The sequence below is a fragment of the Phascolarctos cinereus genome, unplaced genomic scaffold (assembly GCF_003287225.1).
Source record: "Phascolarctos cinereus isolate Bilbo 61053 unplaced genomic scaffold, phaCin_HiC Scaffold_2;HRSCAF=192, whole genome shotgun sequence".
NCBI classification, from domain to species: domain Eukaryota; kingdom Metazoa; phylum Chordata; class Mammalia; order Diprotodontia; family Phascolarctidae; genus Phascolarctos; species Phascolarctos cinereus.
Window position 1 is genome coordinate 370,427,199 of NW_027555625.1, and position 15,048 is coordinate 370,442,246.

A 15,048-nucleotide genomic window follows, 5' to 3' on the forward strand; every position below is an offset into this window, starting at 1 on the left:
AACATTTTCCAATGAGAACCAATTCAACTGCACCAAAGGAATGCAATCAAGCTCATCTACGAGTTCTAGACTCAGGCAGAGTACAAACATTTTCCAATGAGAACCAATTCAACTGCACCAAAATTTATTAAGTGCCTATTCAGGTATAAAATGCTAAATTTGGCACTGGGGATAAAAGACAGGTTACTATAACAATGTGGCAGTGTTTTTGGAAATCATCTTCTAGAACCAGCTCCAAACAGGCCACTGGGGCTATGTAAGCTACCTGGCAGCTTTTACCTTTAAGACTGTCTCTAGAGTCTAAAGGGATAGCAAGCAGAATATATAGAATAGATTTTTCTCTAGGGGAAAGAGAAAAGATACACAGAGATGAGACCAATACTACCCACATTGCAATGTCATTGTACAGTTCATCGAGTCGGTTGTCCATATGTCCAGCTTGAATAAGTTCTGCATCTTTCTTCAGTTGTCTTCAGGGAGAGAAAAAAGATCTTTTGGCTTTTATCCGATTTTCAACACCTACCTTCTATTCTGGCCCAGTACTAAAAGTCACCATTTCTTGACTGTCAGCACTCTTTATGATTAATACCTGTATTTTTCCTGTGTCTCCTTAATTACTTTTTTCAGCTCTTCAACTCTTTCAGCAGTCAGTTTCCGAACAATAACATCTTCTACTGTTTCTACCACTTCCCCTTTCTCACCACGTTTCCTCCTGCAAAAGGACAATCCACATACTAGCAAAAGAATATCCCTTCAAATTCAACTATTATCCCTATTTCCCCACCACTCAATCATAAGTACTTTCTGCTCTAACTATACCTCCCATCAATATAAAACCAAACTTTCCTAATAACTTCCCTCTACCTCATAAATATGCCTAGAAACACTTGGCAAATCCCTTGGCTTGTCACTCACTTTGGGGTCTCAGTGGTCTCTAGAAGTTCCGAGTACTGGGAAGCACAATGCTATGGAAACAAAGAATCAAGAATCTAATGAAATCAAATGAAATAATAACCATAAAGTGCCTAGCACAGTGCCTGGCACATAGTAAGCACTATATAAATGTTAGCTATTATTACTATTAATAAACAGTTATCTTAACAGCTCAAGGAAAGATCTGATTTTCAGTAACCCAGTGAACTGAGATCAAATTGTGGGAGGGGAAAGGAAGTAGCTTCTAAAAGACAATCTTCTTTGTAACCAAGTTACTCTATTAGCACCAGTTTCAAGCCTAGCCTAAGAACATGTGTGTCTTTGCAAAGATAACTGAAGAAAAGGTAGGGAGATGAAGTAGAACAGAAACACAGGACTATTATATCAAAAGAACAATTGAATCCAATTAAATACACACACTGTGTGCTAAGAACTGAGGATACAACAAAGTACAAAACACTCCTTGCCTTCAAGTAGCTTATATTCTACTAGGAAGATGTAACCTACAGATGGATAACTATACACATGGTAATTCTGGAAGAGGAGGAGTACTAATGACTAAGGAAGGCAGGAAAGCTTTTTTAGAGCATTCTCATAATTATAAAACTAGTCTCTAAAACGGGGGCTATCCTTCCCCAAACACCCATGGTCTGATAGCAAGGGCATGTAATCAACCAACTGAAGAATAAGAAGAGGGGTTATATCCTAGGATCCCCACAAGAGCCAAGCATGTGCTTGTTCCAATACAACTACAGGACCCTATTCTTATTGATCAGTACTTCCCTACTTCAACCTGAGGGGTGGAGGTAGAGGCAAAGAGGAACAGTTGTAGCCATAATCCTGATCCAAACATCTGCAGCAAACAGAGGCACAATTTCCTGCCTTATCTCTCCCCAGCATCCTCCACACCTAGACACCCCCTCCCACTGAAGTTCCCTATCTCTTTCCACTTTTTATTTCCTGTGGGACAGGAGGAACAGCACAGAATAAGCAGGCATGGATAGGTTGTGATCTGCATCACAGATTTCAGTACATCATCTTTCCCACCAAACCAGCCATGTACTGGAGTCAGCTCAAACTGGCTCTCTGAAGAGAACTGTTAAAAGTTTGAGCATGAACGTTTCTATCTTTGAAATCAAACTCTACAAATCAGGGCTTGATTTATTGTTTGGCTGATTATCTCAACATAAAGTAGAAAAAATATTACTAATGCAGATTAAAACTTTAAAATGTATTATATGTACATCCCCCCCACCCCAAAGTGCCAACTGTTAAAATTTACCAGCAAAACACTACACCAAAACCACTCCTCTTCTGAAAGTCACCATTTCTTATTAAAGGGAACCACCATCCCTTTCAGTCACTCATGTTCAAAATCATGTCATCTTCTAGTCCTCACTCTCCCTTACCATGTCCTTTCTACCTTCAGAAAAACTCTCCAACGTGTCCCCTTTTCTCTACTCATACAGCTATCATGGTAGTTCAGGGCCTCATCATCTATAATAACCTTCTACTGTCTCTGCCTGGCTCAACCCTGACTTTTCCATAGAGCTGCAAAAGTGATTCTCCTGAAGTGCAAGTCTAACTATAACACTCCTACATTCAAAACTCCAGTGGCTTCTTATGAATACTAGGATCAAATATTATTTAACCTTTTTTACATCTTTCTAATGTTTATTTTTTGTGTAAGTTTTATGACTATCACTAGTTCAACACTGCACAAATATAATCTGTAAGTAAATATAGATACTGGAGGCAAAACAGCAATGTATAATCAAAAGTTTGGAGACCAACGCCATAAAAAATAGCTCATGAACTGAGGCTTCAGGGAAATTAGGTATTCTAATGGGTAGAGATGAAAAGGGAATGGCCTAAATGTAGAATGCATGATGGGTAGTAATAAACAGTAAACATGGAAAAAAAAATAAGCAGTATCCAATCTGTAAATTGCTTTAAATACCAAGCTTAGCTTGTAAGGTAGCTAGGTGTCAAAGTGGGTAAAGCACTGGGCCTGGAATCAGAAGACCAGAGTTCAAATCTGGCCTCTAACACTAACTCTGGGCAAGTCATTTAACTTTTGTTTGCCCAAGTATCCTCATCTATAAAATAAGGATAATTATACCACCTACATCCCAGGGATGGTGTGATAAAGAAATGAGATACTAATCGTAAAGCATGTAACACAGTGCCTGGACCATGGTAAGTACTATATAATTGTTAGTTATTATTATTATTATTTTATCCTAGAGTCAAAAGAGGGCCACTGAAAGTTCTTGAGAAAGCAAAAAACACAATCAGATCTGTGCTTTAGAAAGATTAGTGACAACTTTGTGGAGGACGTATTGTCCAGAAGACTGGAAACAATGCTAACCAGTTATTGCTCTAGTCCAAGTAAGTGGTGGTGAGGACCAGACCTGCTAGGATGGTTATACTGTGAAAAGAGAAGAGGATGGATTTGAGAGATGAAAACCTGGGAGAAGGAAAGGAAGAGACAAGAATGATTCAAGAATAAGGAATACAATAGCAACAACACTGTTTTAAAAAAAAAAAAAGCAACTTCAAAATGACAATTAGAATACTTATGACTGAATATGCTACCTGCCTCCTGACAAAGAGGTGAGGACTCAGGAGTGGAAAAAGAGATCTATTTTTTTTTTGGAGAAGCCAATGTGGGAATTTGTTTTGCTTTGATGTTATTTGTTAAAAGGGCTTTGGTTTTCCTTCTTTTTCAATGGGAAATGATTGGTGGTGGGAAAGAGTGATGTTAGATTTTGATTAGTTGAAAAAAATAAGTTTAATTAAAAAAAAAAGAATCCAAGACTGAAAAACTAGGTAAATGGAAGGATAATGGTACCCTCAATACAAATAGGTAAATTTGAAGGAGGGATAACAAGGAAATAAAAAGCAATTTTCACTATCTCCTACAGTAAAAGTGCATAGCTTTAAATTCTCTCAACATGGCAAAGGTCTTCTGGTTAAATTAATAGGGCTGGGTGGGAAAGACTGCTATAGAAGGACACTATCCCTGGAGCTTACTTTCTGAGAGAACCAGTCAGGAGGTCGGCCAGGTTCAGCAAAGGGCTTGATTGCTCTGCTAACTGACACCCTACAAAAAAAGAAAAAAATAAGGACCTTCAAAGCATCAGTCTCCGACCACAACACACTATAAAACTCCATCATGAGAGGACAAAAGATATGTTGGGAATTTCAGGTCCACAGGTTAGGAGCCACACTTTTAAAACCAAAAGGATTATAGTTAGGAACAGTGAAGAAACAGACTTTGAATATGGAAGTATTTAGAATGAAAAGTAATTTAGAAGAATATTCCTAAGTATAATTTCTAGGTGAGAAAGAGCAAGAATAAGTACCTAATGCTATATCAATTTGGAGAATATGTCAGTATTTTCATTTTGCTATGGCTCAAATGCCTTAAAAATAAACAAGTACAGTGCCAGTTCAAACTACTTCACTAGATGTTTTGTGGAAAGTTGGGCTGGATTTTATACTACAGTAAAATTAAATATTTGAGTTTGTTGGGTTTAAAAAATTGACAGTTTATTGTTTATTCTGGTCTTTGGTAATGTATCACTTGAGGGTTTACAAAGAAATTTCCTCACAATAACCCAGTGAGGTAAATAACAGAAGTATTATCATGCTCATTTTAAAGATGAGAAAACTAAAACTCAGAGCGTGGGATTTGCCCAGGATTATACAACAGTGACATAACTAGGATTCAGCCTCTGATCTGAGAGGGAAAAAAAAACAAAACAAAACCAATAACATCGCTCTCTCCACCCCATTATAATCTCAAAATGATGCAGAACAATACCACGATCATATCTCCTACATGTAATAACTTACATTTATATAGTGCTTTTAGGTTTCCAAAGCAATTGCCTCCCAATACTCTTGTAACATAGGGGGTTACAAGTACTATTATCCCATTCTGCAGATTTAAGAGTCATTACCAGGCTTTGTACATGAGGACCCCTTTCTGATATAAAATAAATCCACCTCTTTGTGACAATTTTAACATTAACATCCAATGACTGAAGAATTACCTAATGACTAAAAGATACTAAGAAATCAATAACATTTTTAAAAATTTGCATTTTATTAATCCCCAAAGCATTTGGATATATTTGAAACAACTTCTATTTACAACAATTACATAGGAGCTGTTGGAACTAAAGGTTATAAAGACAATGCTTTTCATACACACGGATTTAAAGACAGCCTGGAACAATTTCATGCTGCTCACAAGTGTGACACCACTAGATTAAGAAATACCACAGCAGTGGTTTGTAACTAGGCCCAGGGTCACAAAGTTCAATATTAATTCAGGCAGGAAATCAGGCCCAGATCTTCCGACTTTAAGGCCTGTAGTTTTTCCATTCTATTATGAAGATAAGGGATGGCTCCTGAATTGTTACTACTTACAAGGTAGAGAGTGACTGATATTATTCTCTACCACTACTGGATATACTTCCATCAATGCATGGGAAGCAGGACTACAGTGCTACAAATTCTAGCAACCATTTGGTCACTGTTAAAAAGAAGTTCTCACATTTTTCATTACACGATTCCATCTAAGGGACTAGGTGAACACCAGAAAACAAGTATAGAAAGTTTTCTGTAGAGAACAGTATCTTCTATTTAGTGAATGACTAGGTTCTCATTTAAGCTAATGATATAACCCCTCCAAAATTAAGGCTAGATTGAGGGAAGAAAAAGTAATAAAAAGTGTGTGATAACAATTAACAGAAAGATCATAAGACTCGTCAAGAAGGTGCTCATCCTATTGTGAAAATCAAAGATTTAGCTAAAAAAAATTTTTTTTTTTGGCCTGGGCAATAGGGTTAAGTGACTTGCCCAGGGTCACACAGATAGTGTTATGTGTCTGAGGCCAGATTTGAACTCGAGTCCTCCTGAATCCAGGGCCAGTGCTCTATCCACTGCACCACCTAACTGCCCCAGACTTAGATCTCAGGACTTGAGACTCTTCTCTTTTACTCTTCTGGAACTTCACAATAGTCTGAGATAAAAGGGTTTACTCGAATTCCTGGCTCCTACAGATCAACCAACCCCCCAAGTACAGGAAAGCTACTCAGCAATTTCAATGTCCTAAGCTACTGCTGTCCTACATTTGATATCCTAAGTATCTTACCAGTTTTGATCTCCACTCCTCATGACAGAGGAGGCCAGACATAGCTTCTCCCGAATAGACCAAGGCTCTGTGGGGCCAGTACTCAGCAGTTTATGTTCTGTAGAAAGAGAAAACTCAGTGAGAGTCCAATGAGAAGACACCACTCCCAAGCAAAGGTCTAACAGTATACCAACCAAATGAACTAAACCAGATTGTTCTCAATACAACTCTTTCCACTGAAGACTGGGCAGCAACCAATTTTGGACCAGTACCTACTCTATGCCTTCAAATCTCAACAACCCACCGTGATAACAAGGTAAAGAGGCAGTTGAGTAAGACCTTAGAAATCATCTAGTTCAGGGGTTCTTAACCTTTTATGTCATGGACCCTGTTGGCAGTCTGGTGAAACCTTTGGCTCCCCTTCTCGAAATGTTTTTAAATGCATAAAATAAAAAGCAAACCAATTATTTTGAAATAAATATCTAATTTTTTTTCCATCCAAATTCAAAAACGTAGGAAATCTATTTAAGGACCTACCCATGCGCTCCAAATTAATATTCCCCTGTATGTAGCCCAATTTCCTTATTTTACAGATAAAGAAAAGGGAAGCTAAATCACTTGCCCATTATCTCTTTCACACTTAGTAAGCTGCAGAGCTGGGTGTGTGAACCCAGCCCTTCTCTTTCACGTGTACCACAATGCATCTAATCTAACACCTCTTTTTCCTAACCAGTTTACAATTCAGGCAACTACGGCCTAAAGATCGCAAGCTGTAGGTCCAAAACATAACCGAGTAATCAATTTTGGGCTAGAACCCAGGCCTCCTGACCCCTAACCCATAATCTTTCCACTGCAGAGAAGGTTGTGGTTGTTTTTTAAAGGGGGAAAAAAAAGAGGAGGGGTTGGCCGCCTAACGCCTAAGGCCCCTCCCAGCTCTAAAAGCTCTGCGCCACTCGGGAGAGAAGGCTCGGCCCCCTGCGGACAGGCAGCAGGCAGGCCCGGATCCCAAGCTATCCGTTAGGCAAGGAAATCCGAGCCGCTGCCAGGCCAGGCCAGGCCAGGCCGCAGGAGGCCGCGCCCCTCCCAAGCTGCGGGGAACGCAGCACTCAGCGACTGAGGCAGGGGCGAGGGCGGGCTGCGGCCTCCATCCTCGGGTCTGTCCCGCGCCTCGAGGCCTAGCGGCGCTGCCCCGCCCCGCCCCCCCCCCCCCCGGTCTCCGCACACGACCGGGGCCCCTCCATAACAACCCTTCCATAACAACCCATCCTCGGCGGCCCCCTCGCAAAGCTCGAGTTTCGCCTAGCGCGGATCGCACAGGGCCCCCCGGCCGAGGGCTCCGCGAATCCCCAACCCTAGAGCTGGAAGCGGGAAGGGGGAGCGGACGGGAGGGTTCTGCCACAACCGCCGCAGCGGCCCATCGCCGAGCAGCGCAGACACTCACTTCCCGTCCCTGTCGCCATCTTGGCCCCGACTCTTCCCAGCCCCGGGAAGGGGCAGGTCCTTATCGGGCTGCGCCCCGAGGGACTCTGGGAAATGGAGTGGGGTCCTTGAGTCGACGCGCAACCAGATGGTTTCTGGGAAATGGAGTTTATTTGGGGTGGTGTAGCGTTGGGGGAGGAGTCTCTAGTTCTCGGCCAAGCTTCTGGATAAGAAAACGGTAGGGCGGGGGATGGTGGCTTCAGCTGAGGGTTTCCCTTCACGTTTCATGGCGGGATAGGCTATCGAGGGTTCTTAGGGATGGGCCGGAGCCCGAAGCCCAAAATCCCAAGACGCGACGGTTGGTAACCCGACCCGCCATCTGAGCGCCATGATTGGTGGATGTGATTTCGCCGCCGGATTGGCTGAGAGAGCAAAGCGCGTAGTTTGAAACCTTGCTTCAGAAACAAAGCTGCCCCTCGTGGGTGGAGCGGACCTGGGCCAGGAGCTGCAGGACTACCTGGGGCTGAAGGACTGTAGCGGTCGGAGGCTACAGGGAGAGTAGAGACCTAGGACGCCAGGAGAATCCAGAGCGAGTTCCCCGCACTGGAGACAGAGCTTGGAGAGTCTTCGCGCCAACAGGTCTGCACGCCCCGGGGCTTGGTCTTTTGCAGGTACCGCTCACCTGGGTGATCCTGACCTCGCAGCCCTTCGGTATAGGCTTCCCTAACCGTCTGCCTGGGGTGAGGGACCAGACTGCGAGCCCCGCCTCCGGGGCTCCGGCCCCCGCCCCGTCCTGGTAGATCAGGGGAGTCTGTCTCCCCCGGCTGCCGGAACAGGAGTTCACACCTGGCTCGGTGGCACCAGGTGCTCTTCAACCCCTGTTCGGGTGCCGAGGCTTTGCCAGGAGTAACCTCGCTCCTGGATCTGGGGAAGCGGAGAATTGAGGGAAGAACGAGTAAACACCTCCAGGTGTGGAAGGTGCTCATACCCCCCCCCGCCCTATCCCCATAATACTTTCTACCTCAAGCTGCTTTTCCTCTTCTAGGAGGAACTAACCACCGTTGTCATGTCTCGGGGTATCCAGACCCCGCCTGTGGGCCTCCTCTCGGATGAGGAAATCGTCGTGTCGCCCATGTTCGAATCCACTGCTGCTGATTTGGGAGTTGGGATCCAAAAAGACCTGTTGTCTGAATTTTCTGCTATCTCCCCTACCCCGATAGAGGACAAAGAGCAGGTAAAGTCCAGGGAAATGACACCCACCCATTCGTTCCCCTCCTACCCATTCACACTCACACCCATACACAGAGATATGCATACCTTCCCACCCTCATCTTGGTGCAAATGATATGCTGGCTTTTACTGGACATTTGTGGGCAGATTGGGTCTTTAAAGGATACTGAAGGAGGAATAAAAAGCCAAGCAGCAAAATGGCTTTTCTTTAGTCCCTTAGGATGAGCATAGCAGTAGAGGGAGATCTAGAGCATTTCCCTGGTGTGGCTCCTGAGTAATCTATTGTTTACCTATGATCTAAGGCTCAGAGGTAGTTGTTCAATCTAATCAGTTGTGCTCTTGGCTGGGTTTCTGTCACAGGTTGTACCTGAGGATGGTACAGAGAAGGTAAAAGTATACTTGAGAGTCCGACCCCTGCTGCCTTCAGAGGTGGAGAGACAAGAAGAACAGGTGAGTGCCTAGGGAAGCATATGATATAAAAGGGTAACAAGGCTGCTTCTTTCTAACCTGTTTATGTATGTTCCATCTGCTAGGGCTGTGTTCGAATCGAGAACCCAGAAACCCTTGTTCTGCAGGCACCCAAGGACTCTTTTGCCATGAGAAGCAATGAGAGAGGTGTGGGCCAAGCCACTCATAGATTCACCTTTTCCCAGGTATCAAGCTAGAAGCCAGGCATCTTCAACAAGGCTGCCAGTGAGCTATATAACCAGTGGGAGAATGTTTTTTTCTGACATGTTTGCTGAGAGGAAGATCCACAAAGTTGTTGAGTCCACAGTGGTCTGGGGAGTAATAGGGAGTCATAGGAGGAACTGGCTATCAGGGGAGGAATTGGGCTGCTGGAGCTGAGTGCTGAAATAAGCCTATGTTAAAAACAAGAGACTTCAGGGAACTGTATTGTTTCTAGATCTTTGGACCAGAAGTAGGACAAGCATCTTTCTTCAACCTGACAGTGAAACAAATGGTTAAAGACGTGCTTAAAGGCTACAACTGGCTCATTTATACATATGGAGTTACTAACTCTGGAAAGACCCATACTGTCCAGGGTGAGTGAAACTCTCAGCATCGTGAAATTCTGGTGAGTTTTTAGAAGGATCTCTTAGCATTTCAACTGCTAGCACTCAGCTCTCTGTCTCTTTTATATTTCTAGGTAGCAACAAGGATGGGGGGATCCTACCTCGTTCTCTGGCTGTGATCTTCAATAGTATTCAGAACCAGCTCTATCCAGCCTCTGATCTGAAGCCTTCATTTGCTAATGAAGTGATCTGGCTAGATAGCAAGCAGATGAGGCAGGAAGAGATGAAGAAGTCAGCCCTGCTGAATGGCAGCTCTCGGGAGGTGAGTGCCCAGTTCCCAGAATCATGTCAATGAAGGGCAGGAGTACTCCCAGAAAAACTTTGTGTTTATTTTCTCTTGGGGTTTCTCTAGGAGGAATTGATAAACTCTCTGAAGAAAAGCCACAACACTGAATCACTACGGCTGGGGACCAGTGCCAGTTTTGACAGTGGCATTGCTGGACTCTCTTCTACTAGCCATTTGACTAGCCAAAGCAGTGTCAGCCTCAGCCAGATGGAGGGTAATTTTGGAAAAAAAAAAACCCTTTTTAAAATGTGATATAATTTCAGTGAACACAATCTGTTTTTTCTCCTTCGCATTTCACCTCGTCTGTACCCCTCGCCAAAAAAGAAAAACCAAACTCTTGTAAAAAGTGTGCATAGTAAGGCAAAACTCCCAAATTGGCTGTGTGAAGGACATGTTTTTAAACTTAACCCCTTCAAGTTCAGTCAGGCACCCATTACCGCTCTTAGGATTGAAGGCCCAGGATGGCTCTTTGCTACTGAGACGACGAGCATGAAAATCAGGGCTAGGCTTGTGGCTGACTGTTTATTGTACCTTCCACAGACACATGTTGTAAATGGGCTGAGCCAGATACTGCCTCATTCTGTGTCCCAGCTGATGTCCGGTTCTCTATCTGGATCTCCTTCTTCGAGATCTACAATGAGATGATCTTTGACTTGTTGGAGCCCCCTAGCCAGCAGCGAAAGAGGCAGACACTCCGGCTGTGTGAAGACCAAAATGGCAATCCCTATGTGAAAGGTAATTCGGTCGGAGGTCAGGGGAAGAGAAAGAAGGGGAGTAAGAATTAGATGTTTTTAACTTATTCCCTTCTCCCTGTCTTCCTCAGATCTGAATTGGATTAACATCCAGGATGCTGATGAGGCCTGGAAGCTCCTGAAACTAGGTCGTAAAAATCAGAGCTTTGCCAGTACTCACCTGAACCAGAACTCCAGTCGCAGGTGAGAAAGGGATGCATCCACAGCCATTGCTGGAAAATAGTGAACTTTGGGCCCTGTCAGGGGAAAATGCCCACTGTGCTTATTCCTGCTTCTTCCTTGTGTCCTTTAGCCACAGCATTTTCTCCATCCGGATCTTGCACCTGCAGGGAGAAGGCAACGTGGTGTCTAAGATCAGCGAGTGAGTTTTATGTTGTAGGAATCTGGCTCCTTGGTCCCGGGCAGTTCTCTCTGAGTGCTAGAATGGCTTAGGAGTTAGAAAGCTGGACATCCCCAGGAATTATTGAAGTATTAGAATAACGTTCTCTCCCAGGGTCGGGACAGTAGGAGGGGATAAAGGTTCAGACTCAATTCTTCCCTCCAGGTTGTCCCTGTGTGATCTGGCTGGCTCAGAGCGCTGCAAGGAACAGAAGATGAGTGAGCGGATGAAGGAGGCAGGGAATATCAACACTTCCCTTCATACCCTGGGCCGCTGTATTACTGCCATACGTCAGAACCAGCAACGGTCAGTACCCATCCAACCTCAGGAAGGACAGCGGGGACTCTGAATTTTGCTTGTGGCCAGATGGAAAGGCCTGTCACTGGACACTGATCACTCTTGACAGTAGTACTTTGAGATCTCATAATCGTCAGGGTCCTTCCCAAAACTCACTTGTCTCTTCTCCCTTGCCAGACTCAAGCAAAACCTAATCCCCTTCCGTGACAGCAAGCTGACCCGAGTGTTTCAGGGCTTCTTCACAGGTCGTGGCCGCTCCTGCATGATTGTCAATGTGAATCCTTGTGCCTCTACCTATGATGAGACCCTTCACGTGGCCAAGTTCTCAGCCATTGCCAGTCAGGTGAGTCCTTGGAACTTACCAGGTAAAATGGTTGGGTTCATCCCCTTTTGAGATAAAGCCAAATGGGTATGAACTAAGAGATTTCTCTTTCTCTCTAGCTTGTTCATGCTCCACCTGTGAAACTAGGACTTCCATCCCTACATTCATTCATTAAAGAGCACAGTCTACGAGCCTCTCCCACTTTGGAAACAGGGGTTAAGCAGGAACCAGGGCCTGATGAAAACAGTGGTGATGAAGTTGACATCTCCATGTATGACAAAGAGGTGAGGAAGCAAATGGACTGTTATTTCTGAGTAATTGATGCTGGGATTTGCATTCCCTAAGTGAAACAGGATACTAAGATGGTAGCTGCAGTTTAGGACACAGGAATTATCTGGCTTCCCTGACTCTCCTAGGAGCTACTGCAAGTGGTGGAAGCCATGAAAGAGCTTCTGCTACAAGAGCGGCAAGAGAAGCTGAAATTGGAGATGCAGCTTCGTGATGAAATTTGTACTGAGATGATAGAGCAGATGCAACAACGGGAGCAGTGGTGCAGGTAGACTCTCTCCTAGAGAAGCAGGGTTTTGGGCATGGAATGAAATTCTGTCTCCGAGTCTGTTTTCTTCCACATACCTGACTTAGCCTCAAAGAAAACCATTGCTCATTTTTCTCTTATCTTTTGCATTACAGTGAACACTTAGATACTCAGAAAGAGTTGTTGGAGGAAATGTATGAGGATAAACTGAAGATCCTGAAGGAGTCCCTGCAGAGTTATTACCAGGAAGAGCTCCAGGTAAATAGCAGAGAAAATTAGAGGGACCACGCTGACTCTTCTCCCCAGTTAGATGCTAGGGTGTCTATCACCAAGCTCTCCCCTGAGGCTGAGGCCTCTAGGAAATGGAATGGGAGTCTTTGTGGCTTTAGTCTCAGTGGGCTCTCACCAAGCAGGCATTGGGAAAAGCAGGTTATCACACAGTTGAGGGAGGCCAAGTATTGTTCACAGCATTCTGCTCTTCCTTCAGGAGCGGGATGAAAAGATTAAGGAGTTGGAGGAAGCCCTGGAAGAGGCTAAGAAGCAGTCTGTGCCCCAAGAGACAGGCCTGCATTTGGATCCCGAGCAGTCCTTGCGCAGATCTCAGCGAGTGGCTTCCTCTATTTTTAACAAGCAGCTTCAGGAGACTAAAGCCAGACTGGAACAGTGCAAGGCAGAGCTGGCTTCTACCACTGAAGGTGAGGAGGTCAGGTAGGGGGGCTCTAAGCTGGAGGGAAAGGGGAGGTCTCATTCTCAGGAAGTGTCAAGTCCTAGTCTGTCTGATTCCATCTCTTCCCAAAGTGCTCCGTAGAGCAGACCCAGACAGGAATGTCCATTAACTGGGCTGGTTCCTTTCTTTTCTCAGAGCTGCGGAAGTACCAGAGAATGTTAGATCCACCTCCTTCAGCCAAACCATTCACCATAGATGTGGACAAGAAGTTAGAGGAGGGGCAAAAGGTAGTAAGAATGAACAAAAGGGAGGAGGGGGTGCATCTCATTAGAAATCACCTTGTATTTATTACACATCCTTACTTTTCAGCTTCACTAGCTTGTCTCTTTGTTCCCACAACTCATTCAATTAGTAATTATTCTACACTGCCCCAGATCTTTATGAAAACTGTACTGTGTATGTCTGGGGTTGGGGAGCCCAGCATTTCATCTTTTAGCTAGTTGTGGCCACAGTACAGTGACAATTCTTCTTTCAGAACATCAGGCTGCTGAAGACCGAACTACAGAAACTTGGGGAGTCCCTCCAGTCAGCTGAGAGGGCCTGTTGTCATAGCACTGGAGCAGGAAAACTCCGCCAGGCCCTGACCATCTGTGATGACATCCTGATCAAACAGGTAGTCCGGCCTACCTGTCCTTGCCTTGCCCATACTGCCCTACTGTAGGAAGCAGAGGATAGTAAGGGAGAGAAAGCCCAAATCTAGGGTGAAACTTTTTTGTTAATACCTGAACACTCATCTATACTGTTTTGTCAGATTTATTGTTCTTTCTCATGAAAAGACTGGCTGCTAAATAACTGACATTTTATATAGTGCTTTAAAGCACTTTCTTCATAACGCTCTGAAGTAGATGTTAACAATTAATTCTATTATGGGATAAACAGAACCTCGAGTTGAGTAAAACCAAGGCAGTCATGAGGATGTATGTTATGTGGTAGGAAGTGAGGAGGTCTGTCAGCCGCTACCTAATGACTGGGTTCCTAGGGTAACTCCCTGCAATCAACTGAGCTTTGGCTTCGAGAAACATTTGCCCACAAAGACAAACCAACAGGATCAGGTGAATTTGGCAAAGATTTGAGTTACTTATTTACAGACCTCCTTATAGGGAAAGGAATACCTCCTTTAATTTAGGGGAACAACCATAAATAATCTAGTGATCTCATCCCAGTGGTTTGATTTCCAAAATTAGTTTCTCAACCCACAGTACTTAGTACTGCATACATGACCCTCTTCCCTTTCTTTGTTTTGGTCTTTAGAACACTGCCGGGAGGTGGGGTGGAATGGGACTTAAAGAGATGGATTCTGAGATTTAGCTCTTCTGTTAGCTTAAACATCTCTCTCTTTTCTACGTAGGACCAGACCCTAGCTGAACTACAAAATAACATGATGCTAGTAAAACTGGACCTTCGGAAGAAAGCTGCCTGCATTGCTGAGCAGTATCATACAGTCATGAAGCTGCAGGGTTCTTCCTCCTCTGTTTCCTTAAAAAAGCGGCAAGGTCCCAACCAGGAGAACCAGCAGCCCCCCCAGCAACCCCCAGGAAAGAAACCCTTCCTTCGAAACTTGCTTCCTCGAACGCCTACTTGCCAAGGCCCAGCAGAAAACAGTCCCTACAGCCGCATTCTGCGTTCCCGGTGCACCCCTTTACTCAAGTCTGGGCCTTTTGGGAAAAAATACTAAGAGAACAATTATAAAACTAGCACTTGAGCTAAAGTGGGGCAAGTTGCTCTATGCATGAAGTTGTGATGTTCTTTATAAGCTTTAATGTACACCAAGGGCTTTATCCAAGATGGTATATTCTAGTGGCTGCTTTTTTCCTTATATGTAATATAATTATGTTAAAATCTGCTTTCATTTTTTTTAATGGTTCCTATGCACTCAACATGTATGTATGTACATTATAATAAATATACTTAGCCTTTGTTAGACTTTTTTTAAGCCCATCTGAGGGACT

The 15,048-nt window shown here is 44.2% G+C and overlaps 2 protein-coding genes across 20 annotated transcripts in view; one reads left to right on the top strand and one right to left on the bottom strand.

Moving 5' to 3' along the window:
* Positions 1–7,628, bottom strand: part of BRD8 (bromodomain containing 8) — a 31,582-nt gene extending 23,954 nt beyond the window's left edge. For 14 of the 17 annotated variants that reach the window (XM_021005195.2, XM_078150448.1, XM_078150447.1 and 11 more), the window contains exons 1-6: positions 7,521–7,628; positions 6,101–6,197; positions 3,970–4,039; positions 916–965; positions 590–712; positions 390–470 (exon numbers count right to left, since the gene is read on the bottom strand). In XM_021005195.2, the coding sequence (XP_020860854.1) occupies positions 390–470; positions 590–712; positions 916–965; positions 3,970–4,039; positions 6,101–6,197; positions 7,521–7,539 (440 nt within the window). In that variant the 5' untranslated portion in view covers positions 7,540–7,628. The remainder of the gene's footprint in view (positions 1–389; positions 471–589; positions 713–915; positions 966–3,969; positions 4,040–6,100; positions 6,198–7,520) is intronic. The other 3 variants (XM_021005189.2, XM_078150446.1, XM_078150445.1) reach the window with 3 other exon arrangements.
* A 79-nt stretch (positions 7,629–7,707) lies between these two features.
* KIF20A (kinesin family member 20A) lies at positions 7,708–15,015 on the top strand. 3 transcript variants are annotated; one of them, XM_021005202.2, is made up of 20 exons: positions 7,708–8,137; positions 8,544–8,732; positions 9,089–9,178; positions 9,262–9,381; positions 9,633–9,771; positions 9,876–10,063; positions 10,154–10,301; positions 10,628–10,822; positions 10,911–11,022; positions 11,132–11,200; positions 11,384–11,524; positions 11,693–11,858; positions 11,957–12,121; positions 12,254–12,393; positions 12,528–12,630; positions 12,860–13,067; positions 13,235–13,326; positions 13,575–13,712; positions 14,079–14,151; positions 14,448–14,555. In XM_021005202.2, exons 2-20 carry the CDS (start codon positions 8,565–8,567, stop codon positions 14,462–14,464), a joined length of 2,472 nt encoding a protein of 823 aa, XP_020860861.1. In that variant the 5' UTR covers positions 7,708–8,137; positions 8,544–8,564; the 3' UTR covers positions 14,465–14,555. The 3 variants fall into 3 exon arrangements, with proteins under 3 accessions (XP_020860861.1, XP_078006577.1, XP_020860859.1); XM_078150451.1 differs by lacking the exon at positions 14,079–14,151 and having other exon boundaries at positions 7,708–8,169; positions 14,448–15,015; XM_021005200.2 differs by lacking the exon at positions 14,079–14,151 and having other exon boundaries at positions 14,448–15,015.
* Positions 15,016–15,048: the final 33 nt, after the last annotated feature.

What these genes read in the sequence shown, in the direction of transcription:
- KIF20A (XM_078150451.1), top strand. Translation starts at nt 8,565, where the DNA reads ATGTCTCGGGGTATCCAGACCCCGCCTGTGGGCCTCCTCTCGGATGAG. An exon ending in ATAGATTCACCTTTTCCCAG is followed by an intron (nt 9,382 to 9,632) that starts GTATCAAGCTAG and finishes TATTGTTTCTAG; the next exon opens with ATCTTTGGACCAGAAGTAGG. An exon ending in AAAGACCCATACTGTCCAGG is followed by an intron (nt 9,772 to 9,875) that starts GTGAGTGAAACT and finishes TTATATTTCTAG; the next exon opens with GTAGCAACAAGGATGGGGGG.